Raw genomic sequence first — 18,934 nt, 5'->3', positions numbered from 1 at the left:
GTTGGAAGGTTTTTAATCACAGTTTCACTTTCAGTGCTTGTGATTGGTCTGTTTATATTTTCTATTTCTTCCTGGTTCAGTCTCGAAAGGTTGTGCATTTCTAAGAATTTGTCCATTTCTTCCAGATTTTCCATTTTATTGGCATATAGTTGCTTGTAGTAATCTCTCATGACACTTTGTATTTCTGCAGTGTCAGTTGTTACTTCTCCTTTTTCATTTCTAATTCTATTGATTTGAGCCTTCTCCCTTTTTTTCTGGATGAGACTGGCTAATGGTTTATCAATTTTGTTTATCTTCTCAAAGAACCAGCTTTTAGTTTTATTGATCTTTGCTATTGCTTCCTTCATTTCTTTTTCATTTATTTCTGGTCTGATCTTTATGATTTCTTTCCTTCTGCTCACTTTGTGGTTTTTTTGTTCTTCTTTCACTAATTGCTTTAGGTGTAAGGTTAGGTTGTTTATTTAAGATGTTTCCTGTTTCTTAAGGTAGGATTGTATTGCTCTAAACTTCCCTCTTAGAACTGCTTTTGTGGCGTCGCATAGGTTTTGGGTCTTGTGTTTTCATTGTCATTTGTTTCTAGGTATTTTTTGATTTCCTCTTAGATTTCTTCAGTGATCTCTTGGTTATTAAGTAGTGTATTGTTTAGCTTCCATGTGTTTGTATTTTTTACAGATTTTTTCCTGTAGTTGATATCTAGTTTCATAGCATTGTGGTCGGAAAAGATACTTGATATGATTTCAATTTTCTTAAATTTACCAAGGCTTGATTTGTGACCCAAGATATTATCTATCCTGGAGAATAATCCATGAGCACTTGAGAAGAAAGTGTATTCTGTTGTTTTTGGATGGAATGTCCTATAAATATCAATTAAGTCCATCTTGTTTAACGTATCATTTAAAGCCTGTGTTTCCGTATTTGTTTTCATTTTGGATGATCTGTCCATTGGTGAAAGTGGGGTGTTAAAGTCCCCTACTATGATTGTGTTACTGTTGATTTCCCCTTTTATGGTGGTTAGCATTTGCCTTATGTATTGAGGTGCTCCTGTGTTGGGTGCATAAATATTTACTATTGTTATATCTTCTTCTTGGATTGATCCCTTCATCGTTATGTAGTGTCCTTCTTTGTCTCTTGTAATAATCTTGATTTTAAAGTCTATTTTGTCTGATATGAGAATTGCTACTCCAGATTTCTTTTGATTTCCATTTGCATGGAATATCTTTTTCCATCCCCTCACTTTCACTCTATATGTGTCCCTAGGTCTGAAGTGGGTCTCTTGTAGACAGCATATATTCGTGTCTTGTTTTTGTATCCATTCAGCCAGTCTGTGTCTTTTGGTTGGAGTCTTTAATCCATTTACATTTAAGGTAGTTATCAATATGTATGGTCCTATTACCATTTTCTAAATTGTTTTGGGTTTGTTATTGTAGGTGTTTTTCTTCTCTTGTGTTTTCTGCCTAGAGAAGTTCCTTTAGCATTTGTTGTAAAGCTGGTTTGGTGGTGCTGAATTCTCTTAGCTTTTGCTTGTCTGTAAAGGTTTTGATTTGTCCATCAAATCTGAATGAGATCCTGGCTGGGTAGAGTAATCTATGTTGTAGGTTTTTCCCCTTCATCACTTTATATATGTCCTGCCACTCCCTACTGGCTTGCAGAGTTTCTGCTGAAAGATCAGCTGTTAACCTTATGTGGATTCCCTTTTGCATTATTTGTTGTTTTTCCCTTGCTGCTTTTAATATGTTTTCTTTTATTTAATTTTTGACAGTTTGATTAATATGTGTCTTGGCGTGTTTCTCCTTGAATTTATCCTGTATGGGACTCTCTGTGCTTCCTGGACTTGATTAACTATTTCCTTGCTCATATTATTGAAGTTTTCAACTATAATCTCTTCACATATTTTCCCAGTCCGTTTCTTTTTCTATTCTTCTTCTGGGACCCCTATAATTCGAATGTTGGTGAGTTTAATGTTGTCCCAGAAGTCTCTGAGACTGTCCTCAATTCTTTTCATTCTTTTTTCTTTATTCTGCTCTGCAGTAGCTATTTCCACTACTTTACCTTCCAGGTCACTTATCCATTCTTCTGCCTCAGTTATTCTGCTATTGATCCCTTCTAGAGTACTTTTAATTTCATTTTTTGTGTTGTTAATCGTTGCTTGTTTCCTCTTTAGTTCTTCTAGGTCCTTGTTAAACGTTTTTTGTATTTTCTCCATTCTATTTCCGAGAGTTTGGATCGTCTTTACTATCATTATTCTGAATTCTTTTTCAGATAGACTGCCTATTTCCTCTTCATTTGTTAGGTCTAGTGTGTTTTTACCTTGCTCCTTCATCTGCAGTATGTTTCTCTCTCTTCTCATTTTGCTTAACTTACTGTGTTTGGGGTCTCATTTTCGCAGGTTACAGGTTCGTAGTTCCTGTTGTTTTTGGTTTCTGCCCCCAGTGGCTAAGGTTGGTTCAGTGGGTTGTGTAAGCGTCCTGGTTGAGGGGACTAGTGCCTGTGTTCTGGTGGATGAGGCTGGATCTTGTCTTTCTGGTGCGCAGGTCCACGTCTGGTGGTGTGTTTTGGGGTGTCTGTGGCCTTATGATGATTTTAGGCAACCTCTCTGCTAATGGGTGGGGGTGTGTTCCTGTCCTGCTAGTTGTTTGGCATAGGGTGTCGAGCACTGTAGCTTGCTGGTCATTGAGTGGAGCTGGGTCTTGGCGTTGAGATGGAGATCTCTGGGAGATTTTCACCATTTGATATTACATGGAGCTGTGCGGTCTCTTGTGGACCAGTGTCCTGAACTTGGCTCTCCCACCTCAGAGGCACAGCCCTGATGCCTGGCTGGAGCACCAAGAGCCTGTCATACACACAGCTCAGACCAGGTACGTGGGGAGTTTCTTGCCTTTTGGGAGGTCTGAGTTCTTCTGCCAACGTTCAGTAGGTGTTCTGTAGGAGTTGTTCCACATGTAGATGTATTTCTGATGTATTTGTGGGGAGGAGCGTGATCTCCACGTCTTACTCCTCCACCATCTTGAAGCTCCTCTCTCTCCTTGTGGTTTTGATTTGTATTTCCCTAATGGCCAATGATGTTGAGCATCTTTTCATATGCTTATTAACCATTTTTATATCTTCTTTTGAGAAGTGTCTTTTCAAGTTCTTTGCACATTTAAAAAATCAGGTTGTTTATTTTTTTGTTGTTCAGTTATAGGAGTTCTTTATATATTCTAGATATTAACCCCTTATCAGATATATGGTTTGCAAATATTTTCTCCTATTTTGTGGGTTACCTTTTCATTCTGTTGATAGTGTCCTTTGATGCAGAAAAGTTTAAAATTTTTATGTAGTCCAGTTTATCTTTTGTTGTTGTTGCCTTTGCTTTTGTGTCATATCCAAGAATTCATTATTAAATGCAGTGTCATGAAGGTTTCTCCCTGTGTTTTCTTCTAAGAATCTATAATTTAGCTCTTACCCAGCCGGGGTTCTTCTTAGGTTCAACTAAACAACAGGTATACAGCTGTTTAGGTATACAGCAGGTATACAGTAGAGGAGGATCAGATATTCCTCTTCAGCAGGAGCAGTCCTCACAGAAGTCCATGTAGTAGCTTATATAGCAGCTTATATAGCAGTCTGGGGCAGCTCAGATACAAGGAGATGAGATCCAGTATCTTTTGTAATAACACATAGGCGCAGCTTCCAGGGTCCCCACAAGAGATATGCCTAATTACAAGAGTCAGGGAAGCCCAAAATATGGTGCCTTTTCTGGTATTTATTTACTTATAGTGTGCGTATAGTTCCTCCCAGTCCAGATGCAATTTCTCAATCAGATACCATTTTTACCCTAAGCAATGTTACCTAGTAATACAGTTGACATTCTTACCTTTATCCTAGTGGAACAGAGTTGGAGAGTTAACCAAAGATCACTTTTTCAAGATGGGGAAAAGATTTCTGTGAACACTCTGCTCATAATCTTTCCAGTGTTCTAAAGATTAATACTTTTTCCAGAAAATGACTTTCATTTTTTATTCATTTTTGTTTTATATTTTGGGTTAAAATGTATATATGAGAAATAAGTGTTTAAAAATGAGTTTTTTCCCCTACAAAACTAATCTTTTGACTATTTTGTAAATACCAACATCTTTTTAAAATTAAGCTATAATTCACATTTTATAAAATTCACCTTGCTAAAGTGTGAATTCAGTGACTTTTAGTATACTCAGAAGGTTGTGCAGCCGTTGACCCCTAATTTAGGAACATTCAGGAACATTTTTCATCACCCCCTTAGCAGTCACTTACCATTCCCCCCATCTCACCCTTCAGCTCCTGGAAATTACTAATCTACTTTCTGTGTTTTTAGGTTTGCTTATTAATAAGTGGCCATTTCATAGAAATTGTATCATACAGTATGTGGCCTTTTTGTGTCTAGCTGCTTTCACTTATAATATTTTCAAGATTCATCCATGTTACAGCATTTATCAGTACATTGTTCCTTATTTATGGCTGAATAATATCCCATTATAAGGATATACCACATTTTATTTTCTAATTCATCAGTTTATGGGCATTTGGATGAATAATAGTGCTATGAGTGTTCGTGTACAAGTCTTTGTATGGATATATGTTTTCAGTTTTCTTGGGTATATACCTATAAGAGGAAAAAGAATTGGTTACGTGGTAACTGTATGTTTAATACTTTTTTTGTGGTGGACTTTTAAAAACAGCTTTATTGAGGTACAGTTCACCTATTTAGAGTATAAATTTCAGCGTTTTTTAGTATATTCACAAATATGTGCCATTATCACCCCAGTCAATTTTAGAACATTTTTATCACCTTAAAAACAAACCCTGTACCCTTTAACCATTACTATTATCCCCTTATTCCTCCATCCCACTATCTGGCCCCAAGAAACCACTAATCCGCTTTCCATCTCAGTAGATTTCCTGGACATTTTATATAAATAAAATCATATAATATGTAGTCTTTTGTGACTAACTTCTTTTACTTAGCATAATGTTTTCAAGGTATCAGTACTTCTTTCCTTTTCATGGCCAAACAATATTCTATTGTGTTCATGGCCATTTGGGTTATTTCTGCCTTTGGACTATTATGAATAAAGCTGCCATAAACATCCAGGTACAAGCTTTTGTGTGGATATATGTTTTCATTTCTCTTGAATGTATACCTAGAAGTAAAATTGAAGGGTTATAAGGTAACTCTATGGTTGGTCATTAGAGGAATTGATAGACTGTTTTCCAAAGTGGTTGAATAGTTTTACATTCCCAGCAGCAGTGTATGAGTGTTCTGATTTGTCTATATTCTTACCAACACTTACTATCATCCATCTTTTTGGGTGTGAAGTTGTATCTCATTGTGATTTTGTAATGGAGCTTATTGGCCCTTTGTATATCTTCTTTGGAGAAATGTCTACTCAGATCCTTTGCTCATTTAAAAGTTAGGTTATTTGTCTTTTTATTGTTGAGTTGTAAGTGTTCTTTATATGTTCTACATACTAGACCCTTATCAGACAAAGGATTTTCAAATATTTTCTCCCATTCTGTAGGTAAATACCAGTGTCTTTTAATAAATAAAAATACTTTTGAGAACACTTAATGGCTTAACATTTTAAGGTTTACATTTTGTTACCAAATGAGTCTGAGACTAATTGCCCTTTGGTTCTTCTACACCAAATGAGGCATATAGATTCCCCTCAATTCCAAGCTGTCATTCCTTGGCTGACTACACTGAAAGGAGGCCAGGTGACTCAAGGATTTCTGGAGATTTTCATTTTCTAGGGCCTCACTTTAATGTGACCTTCCTAACACTGTTTCAAGATACACATTGATAGGCCTGAAGTTGCTCTGTCCTCCTACAAGGAAGAGGAGCTAGGCAAAGGCAGATGCCTCCCACTCCCTACCCAGCACAGTTGATAATTCATTTTGGGCACACATACATGTGGTGTAGCCTAGGTTCAGGCCAGACCTAGTCTGATCTGGATAGTCAACATGACAAAGCTTCTTGGAATCCCAAACTAAAGAGTATGGATCATGACTTTGGTTTTAAATATTTTGAATTTGATGTAGAAATATGTGGTGATTTAAGTAACCTGATAATGCTATGGTTATGGTGCTCAGGAAAGAGATAGAGATTTAAAAATCTCTAGTATACAATTGGTAGGCAAAAAGAAGGCAAGGGTAGAACACTGGGGAAGGCTGACAGTTAAGGGAAGAGCAGTAGAAATTATTCCATGAGGTGTAGTTGCTGGGTATGTGAATTTCATTTAGTAGGTACTTAATATATAAAAATTAAATTGTACTTTAGCAAATGAAAATTCCTATTTAAAAAATAATTTTAAAGCTAAAGAGCCTTGTATTCTTCTTTATAGATTCACTTGTTCCCAGTTAAACATGCATCTTTTGAAAAAGTATTTCTAAATATCAGCAAGTATATTAATTCAGATAAAATTATTCATATGTCAAGTTCACAAGAAAATCATTCTGTTGAGAGAGTAGTTCAACTTTCCTTTAATTAAAAATATTGTTTTTGCCACATTGAGCTTCTACAAAAGAGTAATATATTCTTTTATAGATTGATTTGTCCTCAGTGCAAAAAACATCTTTTGAAGAACTGTTTCCAAATGTCAGCAATTATGTTAATTCAAATGAAATTGTTCCTGTGTCAACTTTGCAAGAAAATTCTTCAAATGAGGTAGTATTTTCAAATTTTCCTTCACTTACTAAAAGAAATAATTACTGTTATATTGGATACTTTGTATATGAGATACTTTAAGAGATCTGTAACTCAGTTGAGGCTAACATCATCTACTTGTGGAGTCAGCTATCAGATATAATTCCAAATAAAGGATATTAGGCTGCCACAGCCAAAACACTTTGCATCATCAGGACCTAGGGATATTAAACAACTAGAGGAAATAGTATTATCCTACTTGAATCCAAAACTCAGTTTTTGTCTGTGCATATACATTGTAGACATCAACCTAGTTGTGTTAGAATGAATATATGGAAGTACTATGATCCACTAATAAAACTCATAACTCTAAGGGCCATGGGGTGTGGGGTGGGAGTAAAGAAAGAGGATGACCAGAAAAAGAGAGAAGAACAGAAGAGAGAGAGGGAGAGAGAAAGAGACAGAAAGAAGGGGAAAGAGGGCAGACAAGAGAGACAGAGATAAAGAATAAGACAAGAAAGAGGCAGAGAGAAAAAGAAATTAAGAGGCAGAACTTAGGGATGGGCAGTGGTTCATTGCAGCTAGATCTTTTCACTGTGACCCTGGAGTGAAGGTGGGCATGCAGGTGGTGAGGAGAAAGCTGGAGATGAGATTGTAGAGATCAACAGGGGCCAGTATCAAAGAGCGTCTTATAATCCATGTTAAGGAATTTGGATTTTTTCTTGAGGTGGGGCTGGTAAGGGATTGTAAACAGGATATATCAAATGTTCTTGTATAAAGTTTATTTTGGCTCCAGAGGTGGAGAGCAGATTGTAAAAGTCTGAGACTAGAGGCATCTTGAGGGATAATCTTCAGAGAAAGAGAGTAAGAGAAAGAAAGAATATAGGGTAAGAGGCTTAAGGATAGTAAAAATAGTTTGAAATAGGAGTTTGGGGGAATGGAAGAATTAGGGAAACCAAGATTATAGCCCATTGTTGAGATCCCAGTTGAAACTGAGAACTATTGCCTTTTTTTTTTTTTTTTTTTGCGGTACGCGGGTCTCTCACTGTTGTGGCCTCTCCCGTTGCGGAGCACAGGCTCCGGACGCGCAGGCTCAGCAGCCATGGCTCAAGGGCCCAGCTGCTCCGCGGCATGTGGGATCTTCCCGGATCGGGGCACGAACCCGTGTCCCCTGCATCGGCAGGTGGACTCTCAACCACTGCGCCACCAGGGAAGCCCAGAACTATTGCTTTTTTAAAAAAACATTCTTTATTGAGGTATAATATAATTGACATGCAATAAACTGCACATATTTAAAGTATGCAATTTAAAAGTTTTTACGTATGTAAGCACCTTTGAAACAACCACCACAATCAAGATAGTGAAAATATCCATCACCAAAATTTCCGCCTACCATTTTATAATTTCTTTCTTCCTGCCCCATCCTCTGCTCCCTAAGAAACTACTGATCTAGTCACTGTCATTATAGATTGGATTTTGGAGGAGAGAGAGAGAGGGGGGTGGGAGGGGGAGGGGGAAGGGAGGAGGAGAGGGGGAGAGAGAGAGAGACTGAGAGAGAGAGAGGGAGAGTTTTTTGGTCTGTCTTCTTTTACTCAGCATAATTATGAGATTCAGCCATGTTGTTGAGTGTATCAATAGTTTGTTCCTTTTTATTGCTAAGTAGTATTCCATTGCATGGTATACCATAATTTATTTAACCATTCACCTATTTATGGACATTCAGATTGTTTAGCTGCTGGGAACATTTGTGTACAAGTATTTGTATTGACAAACAATCTCTCCTTGATCAAACTTGAGTTAGGCTACTCTGAGCCCTCTTCTCAACTTGGCCTTGACCTTGGGCTTCCGTGTCCATCCTTGAATACAGTTTTAGCAAGAATTCTGCTACATCAGTTTAGAGAGAGTTCCCCACCCCTGATACCTGATCACCCTGGCTGCCTTTAGCAGCCTGGCCTATTAAGTCTAATTCGGTTCCTGGACCCAATTTCAACGAGTGTGCAATGGGGAGGGTTTCCCCACACTTCCAACAAGCGATGCTCCAGGCACCAGCTGGGTATCATAGATTTCAACCCAATTCTGACACTATCTACCCAGAGATAGCATCAGATTCTGCAGATAAAGGACTCCGTCCCACAGGAACACCTTCCACTTCAGACACCAATTGCAAGCCCAGGTTATTACCTATGTTTCTGACAGACTGGCTACAAATTGGAGGTTCCTATGACCCCATTCTTGGACTTCAGACTCCAGTCACAAGTCCAGGTTGTTACATTTACTTCTGACTTACTGGCTATAAATCAGAGGTTCTCACAACCCTCTCCTTGGGTTTGATTAATTTTTTAGAGCAGTTCACAGAACTCAGAAAAACATTTTATTTACTAAATTACTGGTTTATTATAAAAGGATATAATTAAGGAACAGCCAGATAGAAGACATGCATAGGGCAAGGTATGAGGAAAGGGTGCAGAGCTTCCATGCTTTTTCTTGGAGTGCCGTTCTCCCCAAATCTCACCAACCCAGAAGCTGTTTGAACCCTGTACTTTTGGAGTTTTATGGAGGCTTCATTACACAGGCATGGTTGATTAAATCAATGGTCATTGGTGATTCATTCAACCTCTAGCTTCTCTCTCTTCCCTTATGAGGAGAGGTTATGGTGTGGGCCTGAAATTTCCAACCCTGTAATCACATAGTTGGTTTCCCTGGCAACCAGCCCCATCCTTTTTTTTTTTTTAATTAATTAACTTATTTATTTATTTTTTGGCTATGTTGGGTCTTTGTTGCTGCACGCAGGCTTTCTCTAGTTGTGGTGAGCGGGGGCTACTCTTCGTTGCAGTGCGTGGGCTTCTCATTGTGGTGGCTTCTCTTGTTGCAGAGCATGGTCTCTAGGTCCGCGGGCTTCAGTAGTTGTGGCACGTGGGCTCAGTAGTTGTGGCTTGCAGGCTCTAGAGCGCAGGTTCAGTAGTTGTGGCACACAGGCTTAGTTGCTCAACGGCATGTGGGATCTTCCCGGACAAGGCTCAAACCCATGTCCCCTGCATTGGCAGGTGGATTCTTAACCACTGCACCATCAGGGAAGTCCCTTATCCTTAAGTGCAGTTCAAAAGTCACTTTATTAATGTAACAAAAGATACCTCATTGCTCTCATCACTTAGAAAATTCCAAGGGTTTTAGGAGCTCTATACCAGAAATGCGGGCAAAGATCAAATATATATTTCCTATCATAAATCATAGTATCACAGATCAGTTTAGCAAGAATCCCCATATCCTTGTTGTCTTCTCATAGCAGTTTTCCATCCTCTGATGACTTCACTCTCTTCATTGGCTATAAATCTCCAGCTATCTTTGCTGTATTTGGAGTTGGACCCAATCTCTCTCTGCTATTGCAGTACCCCTATTACAATAGTTTTGAATAAAGTCTTCCTTATTGTTTTAACAAGTATCAGAATATACTTTCTTTTACAGTATGGATGTATATTTTCTTTCCTCTTGGGTAGATATCTAAGAGTGGAAATTGCCAAGCTGTTTTCCAAAGTGGTTCTATCATATTTTACATTTCCACTAGCAGTGTTTGAAACATGTAGTTGCTTGTGAAACAGTGTCATTTGAAGAATATAAATTTTTAACTTCAACAAAGTCCAACTTGTCAGTTTTTTAATGGGGTGTGCCTTTGTTGTCATATCTAAGAAATCTTTGCCTAACCCAAGGTCACAAAGATATTCTATGTTTTCTTTTTTTTTAAATAAATAAATTTATTTATTTATTTTTGGCTGCGTCGGGTCTTCATTGCTACATGCAGGCTTTGTCTAGTTGCAGCGAGTGGGGGCTACTCTTTGTTGCAGTGCACAGGCTTCTCACTGTGGTGGCTTCTCTTGTTGTGGAGTATGGGCTCTAGGCACGTGGGCTTCAGTAGTTGTGGCACACATGCTCAGTAGTTGTAGCTTGCGGGTTCTAGAGCGCAGGCTCAGTAGTTGTGGCGCACAGGCCCAGTCGCTCCTCAGCATGTGGGATCTTCCCAGACCAGGGATCAAACCCGTGTCCCCTGCATTGGCAGGCAGATTCTTAACTACTGCGCCACCAGGGAAGTCCGATCTTCTATGTTTTCTTCTAGAAGTTTTATAATTTAAAGTTTTACACTTACGCCTATGAATTAATTTTTTTTAAAGGGAATGCTATTTATTTATTTATTTTTGGCTGTGTTGGGTCTTCGTTTCTGTGTGAGGGCTTTCTCTAGTTGCGGTGAGTGGGGGCCACTCTTCATCGCAGTGCACGGGCCTCTCACTGTCGCGGCCTCTCTTGTTGTAGAGCACAAGCTCCAGATGCGCATGCTCAGTAGTTGTGGCTCACGGGCCTAGTTGTTCCGTGGCATGTGGGATCTTCCCAGACCAGGGCTCAAACCCGTGTCCCCTGCATTGGCAGGCAGATTCTCAACCACTGCGCCACCAGGGAAGCCCTGAATTAATTTTATTATATGATGTAAGGTACGGATTCAAGTTCATTTTTTTGCATATTGACATTCAGTTATTCTAGCACCATTTGTGGAAATGCTATCCTTTCTTCACTGTATTGCCTTTGCATCTTTGCTGAAAAACAGTTATCCCTATATATGTATGGGTTTGTGTCTGGATTCTCTATATTGTTCCATTCATCTACTTGTTTGCCTTTATGCCAATACCATGCAGTATTGAATAATGTGGCACTATAGTAATTCTTGAAATCAGATAGTGTTACCCCTCTAACTTTGTTATTCTTTTTCAGTTGTTTTGGCTATTCTAGGTCCTTTGCATTTCTATATGAATTTTAGGATCAGCTTGTCAATTTCTACAAAAAAAGAAAAAAACAAAACCCTGACAGGATTTTGATTTAGATTGCATTGAATCTGTAGATTAATTTGAGGGTAATTGACATCATAGCAAGATTGAGTTTCCCATCTTAAGAAAAAGGTGTATCTGTCCATTTATTTAGGTGTTTTTCAATATTTCTCCAAAATATTTTGTAATTTTTACTGTACAGGTTATTATTCCCACCTGATGTTATTATTTCTCACCTAATTTCAATATTTCATATTTTTGATGCTATTAATTTCAGTTTCTCACTATTCATTGCTAGCATATAGAAATACACTTTTTTTGGTATTTGATTATTACATTAGTCTTCTTGGGCTGCCATAACAAAATACCATAGACTGGGGGGGATTAAACAACAGAAGTTTATTTTTTCCCAGTTCTGGAGGCCAGGAAGTCCAAGACCAAAGTGCTGGCCTATTCAGTTCCTGATAGGGCTCTTTTCCTCACTTGTAGATGGCCACCATCTTGCTATGACTTCACATGGTCTTTTCTCTCTTTGCACAAAGAAAGAGAGGGCTCTGGTGTTTCTTCCTTTTCTTATGAGGGCACCAGACCTCTCAGATTTGGGCCTCACCCTTATGAACTCATATCACCCTCTCATAGACCCTATCTCCACATACAGTCTCATTGAGGGTTATGACTTCAACATATGAATTTTGTAGGGACACAAACCCTCAGTTCATAACAAAGGTACTGTAAACTTGCTAGTCTTAATTATTAGCTCTAGTAGTTTCTTCCCCTAAAGGTTCCATTAGACCATAGGCAATTATGTCATCTGTGAATAAAAACAGTCTTACTTCTTCCTTTCCAATATGGATGCCTTTTTTTTCTTGCATAATTGCATTGGCTCCATCCTCCTGTACAATGTTGAGAGAGAGCAGTAGGGAGAGCATACATCCTTGCAGTAGTTCACTATTAAGTATGATATTATCTGTAGGTTTTTCTTAGGTTGAGGAAGTTTCCTTCTATTCCTAATATGCTTGAGAGAGTTTATCAGGAATGGATGTTGGATTTTTGCCAAAGGTACTTCTTGTGTCTTTTAAGGTGATCATAGGGTTTTTCTTTTTCAGTTTGTTAATATGGTGAATTGATGATGATTGTGAATTGAATATGATTGACATTATGTTAAATCAACTCTGCATCCTAGGATAAACCCTACTTGGTTGTGGTGTATTTTTCTTTTTATATATTTTTGGATTTGATTTGCTTAAATTTTTGCATCATTGTTCATGAGGGTCTGTACTTTTATTTTCTTTTGATGTGTATGTCTGGTTTTGGTATCAGAGTAATGATAACCTCATAGAACAAGTCAGGAAGTATTCCTCTTCGATTTTCTGGAAAAGAGATAGTATTATTTTTGCCTTAAATGTTGGGTGGAATTCACTATTGAAGCCATCTAGGCCTGGAATTTTCTGTGTTGGAAGGAAATAAACTATAGTTACAACCTCTTTAGGGCTATTCAACTTATCTCTTTCTTCTTTTTTTTTTTTTTTTTAAACATCTTTATTGGGGTATAATTGCTTTACAATGGTGTGTTAGTTTCTGCTTTACAACAAAGTGAATCAGCTATACATATACATATGTTCCCATATGTCTTCCCTCTTGCGTCTCCCTCCCTCCCACTCTCCCCATCCCACCCTTCCAGGCTGTCACAAAGCACCGAGCTAATATCCCTGTGCCTTGCGGCTGCTTCCCCCCAGCTATCTACCTTACTACGTTTGTTAGTGTGTATATGTCCATGACTCTCTCTCGCCCTGTCAAAACTCACCCTTCCCCCTCCCCATATCCTTAAGTCCGTTCTCCAGTAGGTCTGCGTCTTTATTCCTATCTTACCCCTAGGTTCTTCATGACATTTTTTTCCCTTAAATTCCATATATATGTGTTAGCATACGGTATTTGTCTTTGTCTTTCTGACTTACTTCACTCTGTATGACAGATTCTAGGTCTATCCATCTCATTACAAATAGCTCAATTTCATTTCTTTTTAAGGCTGAGTAATATTCCATTGTGTATATGTGCCACATCTTCTTTATCCATTCATCCGATGATGGGCGCTTAGGTTGTTTCCATGTCCTGGCTATTGTAAATAGAGCTGCAATGAACATTTTGGTACATGACTCTCTTTGAATTTTGGTTTTCTCAGGGTATATGCCAAGTAGTGGGATTGCTGGGTCATATGGTAATTCTATTTGTAGTTTTTTAAGGAACCTCCATACTGTTCTCCACAGTGGCTGAACCAATTCACATTCCCACCAGCAGTGCAAGAGTGTCCCCTTTTCTCCACACCCTCTCCAGCATTTATTGTTTCTAGATTTTTTGATGATGGCCATTCTGACTGGTGTGAGATGATATCTCATTGTAGTTTTGATTTGCATTTCTCTAATGATCAATGATGTTGAGCATTCTTTCATGTGTTTGTTGGCATTCTGTATATCTTCTTTGGAGAAATGTCTATTTAGGTCTTCTGCCCATTTTTGGATGCGATTGTTTGTTTTTTTGTTATTGAGCTGCATGAGCTGCTTGTAAATTTTGGAGATTAATCCTTTGTCAGTTGCTTCATTTGCAAATGTTTTCTCCCATTCTGAGGGTTGTCTTTTGGTCTTGGTTATCGTTTCCTTTGCTGTGCAAAAGCTTTGAAGTTTCATTAGGTCCCATTTGTTTATTTTTGTTTTTATTTCCATTACTCTAGGAGGTGGGTCAGAAAGGATCTTGCTGTGATTTATGTCATAGAGTGTTCTTCCTATGTTTTCTTCTAAGAGTTTGATAGTTTCTGGCCTTACATTTAGGTCTTTAATCCATTTTGAGCTTATTTTTGTGTATGGTGTTAGGGAGTGATCTAATCTCATACTTTTACATGTACCTGTCCAGTTTTCCCAGCACCATTTATTGAAGAGGCTGTCCTTTCTCCACCGTACATTCCTGCCTCCTTTATCAAAGATAAGGTGTCCATATGTGCGTGGGTTTATCTCTGGGCTTTCTATCCTGTTCCACTGATCTATCTTTCTGTTTTTGTGCCAGTACCATACTGTCTTGATTACTGTTGCTTTGTAATATAGTCTGAAGTCAGGGAGCCTTATTCCTCCAGCTCCTTTTTTCGTTCTAAAGATTGCTTTGGCTATTCGAGGTCTTTTGTGTTTCCATACAAATTGCGAAATTTTTTGTTCTAGTTCTGTGAAAAATGCCAGTGGTAGTTTGATAGGGATTGCATTGAATCTGTAGATTGCTTTGGGTAGTAGAGTCATTTTCACAATGTTGATTCTTCCCATCCAAGAACATGGTATATCTCTCCATCTATTTGTATCATCTTTAATTTCTTTCATCAGTGTCTTATAATTTTCTGCATACAGGTCTTTCGTATCCTTAGGTAGGTTTATTTCTAGATATTTTATTCTTTTTGTTGCAATGGTAAATGGGAGTGTTTTCTTGATTTCACTTTCAGATTTTTCATCATTAGTATATAGGAATGCCAGAGATTTCTGTGCATTAATTTTGTATCCTGCTACTTTACCAAATTCATTGATTAGCTCTAGTAGTTTTCTGGTAGCATCTTTAGGATTCTCTATGTATAGTATCATGTCATCTGCAAACAGTGACAGCTTTACTTCTTCTTTTCCGATTTGGATTGCTTTTATTTCCTTTTCTTCTCTGATTGCTGTGGCTAAAACTTCCAAAACTATGTTGAATAAGAGTGGTGAGAGTGGGCAACCTTGTCTTGTTCCTGATCTTAGTGGAAATGCTTTCAGTTTTTCACCATTGAGGATGATGTTTGCTGTGGGCTTGTCATATATGGCTTTTATTATGTTTAGGAAAGTTCCCTCTATGCCTACTTTCTGGAGGGTTTTTATCATAAATGGGTGTTGAATTTTGTCGAAAGCTTTCTCTGCATCTATTGAGATGATCATATCGTTTTTCTCCTTCAATTTGTTAATATGGTTTATCACATTGATAGATTTGCGTATATTGAAGAATCCTTGCATTCCTGGAATAAACCCCACTTGATCATGGTGTATGATCCTTTTAATGTGCTGTTGGATTCTGTTTGCTAGTATTTTGTTGAGGATTTTTGCATCTATGTTCATCAGTGATATTGGCCTGTAGTTTTCTTTCTTTGTGACATCCTTGTCTGGTTTTGGTATCAAGGTGATGGTGGCTTCGTAGAAGGAATTTGGGAGTGTTCCTCCCTCTGCTATATTTTGGAAGAGTTTGAGAAGGATAGGTGTTAGCTCTTCTCTAAACGTTTGATAGAATTCACCTGTGAAGCCATCTGGTCCTGGGCTTTTGTTTGTTGGAAGGTTTTTAATCACAGTTTCAATTTCAGTGCTTGTGATTGGTCTGTTCATATTTTCTATTTCTTCCTGATTCAGTCTTGGCAGGTTGTGCATTTCTAAGAATTTGTCCATTTCTTCCAGATTGTCCATTTTATTGGCATAGAGTTGCTTGTAGTAATCTCTCATGATTTTTTTTATTTCTGCAGTGTCAGTTGTTACTTCTCCTTTTTCATTTCTAATTCTATTGATTTGAGTCTTCTCCCTTTTTTTCTTGATGAGTCTGGCTAGTGGTTTATCTATTTTGTTTATCTTCTCTAAGAACCAGCTTTTAGTTTTATTGATCTTTGCTATTGTTTCCTTCATTTCTTTTTCATTTATTTCTGATCTGATTTTTATGATTTCTTTCCTTCTGCTAGCTTTGGGGTTTTTTTGTTCTTCTTTCTCTAATTGCTTGAGGTGCAAGGTTAGGTTGTTTATTCGAGATGTTTCCTGCTTCTTAAGGTGGGCTTGTATTGCTATAAACTTCCCCCTTAGGACTGCTTTTGCTGCATCCCATAGGTTTTGGGTCGTTGTGTCTCCATTGTCATTTGTTTCTAGGTATTTTTTTATTTCCTCTTTGATTTCTTCAGTGATCACTTCATTATTAAGTAGTGTATTGTTTAGCCTCCATGTGTTTGTATTTTTTACAGATCTTTTCCTGTAATTGATATCTAGTCTCATGGCGTTGTGGTCGGAAAAGATACTTGATACAATTTCAGTTTTCTTAAATTTACCAAGGCTTGATTTGTGACCCAAGATATGATCTATCCTGGAGAATGTTCCATGAGCACTTGAGAAAAATGTGTATTCTGTTGTTTTTGGATGGAGTGTCCTATAAATATCAATTAAGTCCATCTTGTTTAATGTATCATTTAAAGCTTGTGTTTCCTTATTTATTTTCATTTTGGATGATCTGTCCATGGGTGAAAGTGGGGTGTTAAAGTCCCCTACTATGAATGTGTTACTGTTGATCTCCCCTTTTATGGTTGTTAGTATTTGCCTTATGTATTGAGGTGCTCCTATGTTGGGTGCATAAATATTTACAATTGTTATATCTTCTTCTTGGATCGATCCCTTGATCATTATGTAGTGTCCTTCTTTGTCCCTTTTAATAGTCCTTATTTTAAAGTCTATTTTGTCTGATATGAGAATTGCTACTCCAGCTTTCTTTTGGTTTCCATTTGCATGGAATATCTTTTTCCATCCCCTTACTTTCAGTCTGTATGTGTCTCTAGTTCTGAAGTGGGTCTCTTGTAGACAGCATATATAAGGGTCTTGTTTTTGTATCCATTCAGCCAATCTGTGTCTCTTGGTGGGAGCATTTAGTCCATTTACATTTAAGGTAATTATCGATATGTATGTTCCTATTTCCATTTTATATATTGTTTTGGGTTCGCTACTATAGGTCATTTCCTTCTCTTGTGTTTCGTGTCTAGAGAAGTTCCTTTAGCATTTGTTGTAAAGCTGGTTTGGTGGTGCTGAACTCTCTCAGCTTTTGCTTGTCTGTAAAGGTTTTATTTTCTCCATCAAATGTGAATGAGATCCTTGCTGGGTAGAGTAGTCTTGGTTTCAGGCTATTCTCCTTCATCACTTTCAGTATGTCCTGCCACTCCCTTCTGGCTTGTAGGGTTTCTGCTGAGAGATCAGCTGTTAACCTTATGGGGATTCCCTTGTGTGTTATTTGTTGTTTTTCCCTTGCTGCTTTTAATATGCTTTCTTTGTATTTAATTTTTGACAGTTTGATTAATATGTGTCTTGGCGTGTTTCTCCTTGTATTTATCCTGTATGGGACCCTCTGTGCTTCCTGGACTTGATTAACTATTTCCTTTCCCATATTAGGGAAGTTTTCAACTATAATCTCTTCAAATATTTTCTCAGTCCCTTTCTTTCTTTCTTCTTCTTCTGGAACCCCTATAATTCGAATGTTGGTGCGTTTCATGTTGTCCCAGAGGTCTCTGAGACTGTCCTCAGTTCTTTTCATTCTTTTTTCTTTATTCTGCTCTGCAGTAGTTATTTCCACTACTTTATCTTCCAGGTCACTTATCCGTTCTTCTGCCTCAGTTATTCTGCTATTGATCCTATCTAGAGTGATTTTAATTTCATTTATTGCATTGTTCATCGTTGCTTGTTTCATCTTTAGTTCTTGTAGGTCCTTGTTAACTGTTTCTTGCATTTTGTCCATTCTACTTCCAAGATTTTGGATCATCCTTACTATCATTATTCTGAATTCTTTTTCAGGTAGATTGCCTATTTCCTCTTCATTTGTTAGGTCTGGTGGGTTTTTATCTTGCTCCTTCATCTGCTGTGTGTTTTTCTGTCTTCTCATTTTGCTTATCTTACTGTGTTTGGGGTCTCCTTTTTGCAGGCTGCAGGTTCGTAGTTCCCGTTGTTTTTGATGTCTGTCTCCAGTGGCTAAGGTTGTTTCAGTGGGTTGTGTAGGCTTCCTGGTGGAGGGGACTAGTGCCTGTGTTGTGCTGGATGAGGCTGGATCTTGTCTCTCTAGTGGGCAGGTTCACGTCTGGTGGTGTGTTTTGGGGTGTCTGTGGCCTTATTATGATTTTAGGCAGCCTCTCTGCTAATGGGTGGGGTTGTGTTCCTGTTTTGCTAGTTGTTTGGCATAGGTTGTCCAGCACTGTGGCTTGCTGGTCGTTGAGTGAAGCTGGGTGCTGGTGTTAAGATGGAGGTCTCTGGGATATTTCCACCGTTTAATATTATGTGGAGCTGGGAGGTCTCTTGTTGACCAGTGTCCTGAAGTTGGCTCTCCTACCTCAGAGGCAGAGCCCTGACTCCTGGCTGGAGCACCAAGAGCCTTTCATCCACACAGCTCAGAATAAAAGGGAGAAAAAGTAGGGAGAATTAGTAGAAGTATGAGTAAAGAAAGAGGGAAAGGAGGAAAGGAAGGAAGGAAGAAAGAAGCAAAGAAGGAAAGAACGGAGGGAGGGAGGGAGGGAGGAAGGAAGGAAGGAGGGAAAGAAGGAAAAAAAAGACAGAAAGAAAGATGATACAGTAAAAATAAAATAAAGTATAATATAGTTATTGAATTAAAAAATATTTAGAAAAAAAAAAAAAGGGATGGATAGAACCTTAGGACAAATGTTGGAAGCAAAGCTATACAGAGAAAATCTTCC

General features: G+C 38.1%; 1 protein-coding gene across 1 annotated transcript in view; it reads left to right on the top strand.

Annotated features, from left to right (window-relative positions):
• Positions 1-11,973, top strand: part of MEIKIN (meiotic kinetochore factor) — a 72,468-nt gene extending 60,495 nt beyond the window's left edge. The window contains exons 11-12 of the mRNA XM_065873685.1: positions 6,557-6,676; positions 11,953-11,973. Of these exons, the coding sequence (XP_065729757.1) occupies positions 6,557-6,676; positions 11,953-11,973 (141 nt within the window). The remainder of the gene's footprint in view (positions 1-6,556; positions 6,677-11,952) is intronic.
• Positions 11,974-18,934: the final 6,961 nt, after the last annotated feature.

The sequence above is a fragment of the Phocoena phocoena genome, chromosome 3 (genome assembly GCF_963924675.1).
Source record: "Phocoena phocoena chromosome 3, mPhoPho1.1, whole genome shotgun sequence".
NCBI classification, from domain to species: domain Eukaryota; kingdom Metazoa; phylum Chordata; class Mammalia; order Artiodactyla; family Phocoenidae; genus Phocoena; species Phocoena phocoena.
The sequence above is the reverse complement of the archived record's forward strand: the minus strand, read 5'-3'. Positions and strand labels throughout refer to the sequence as shown.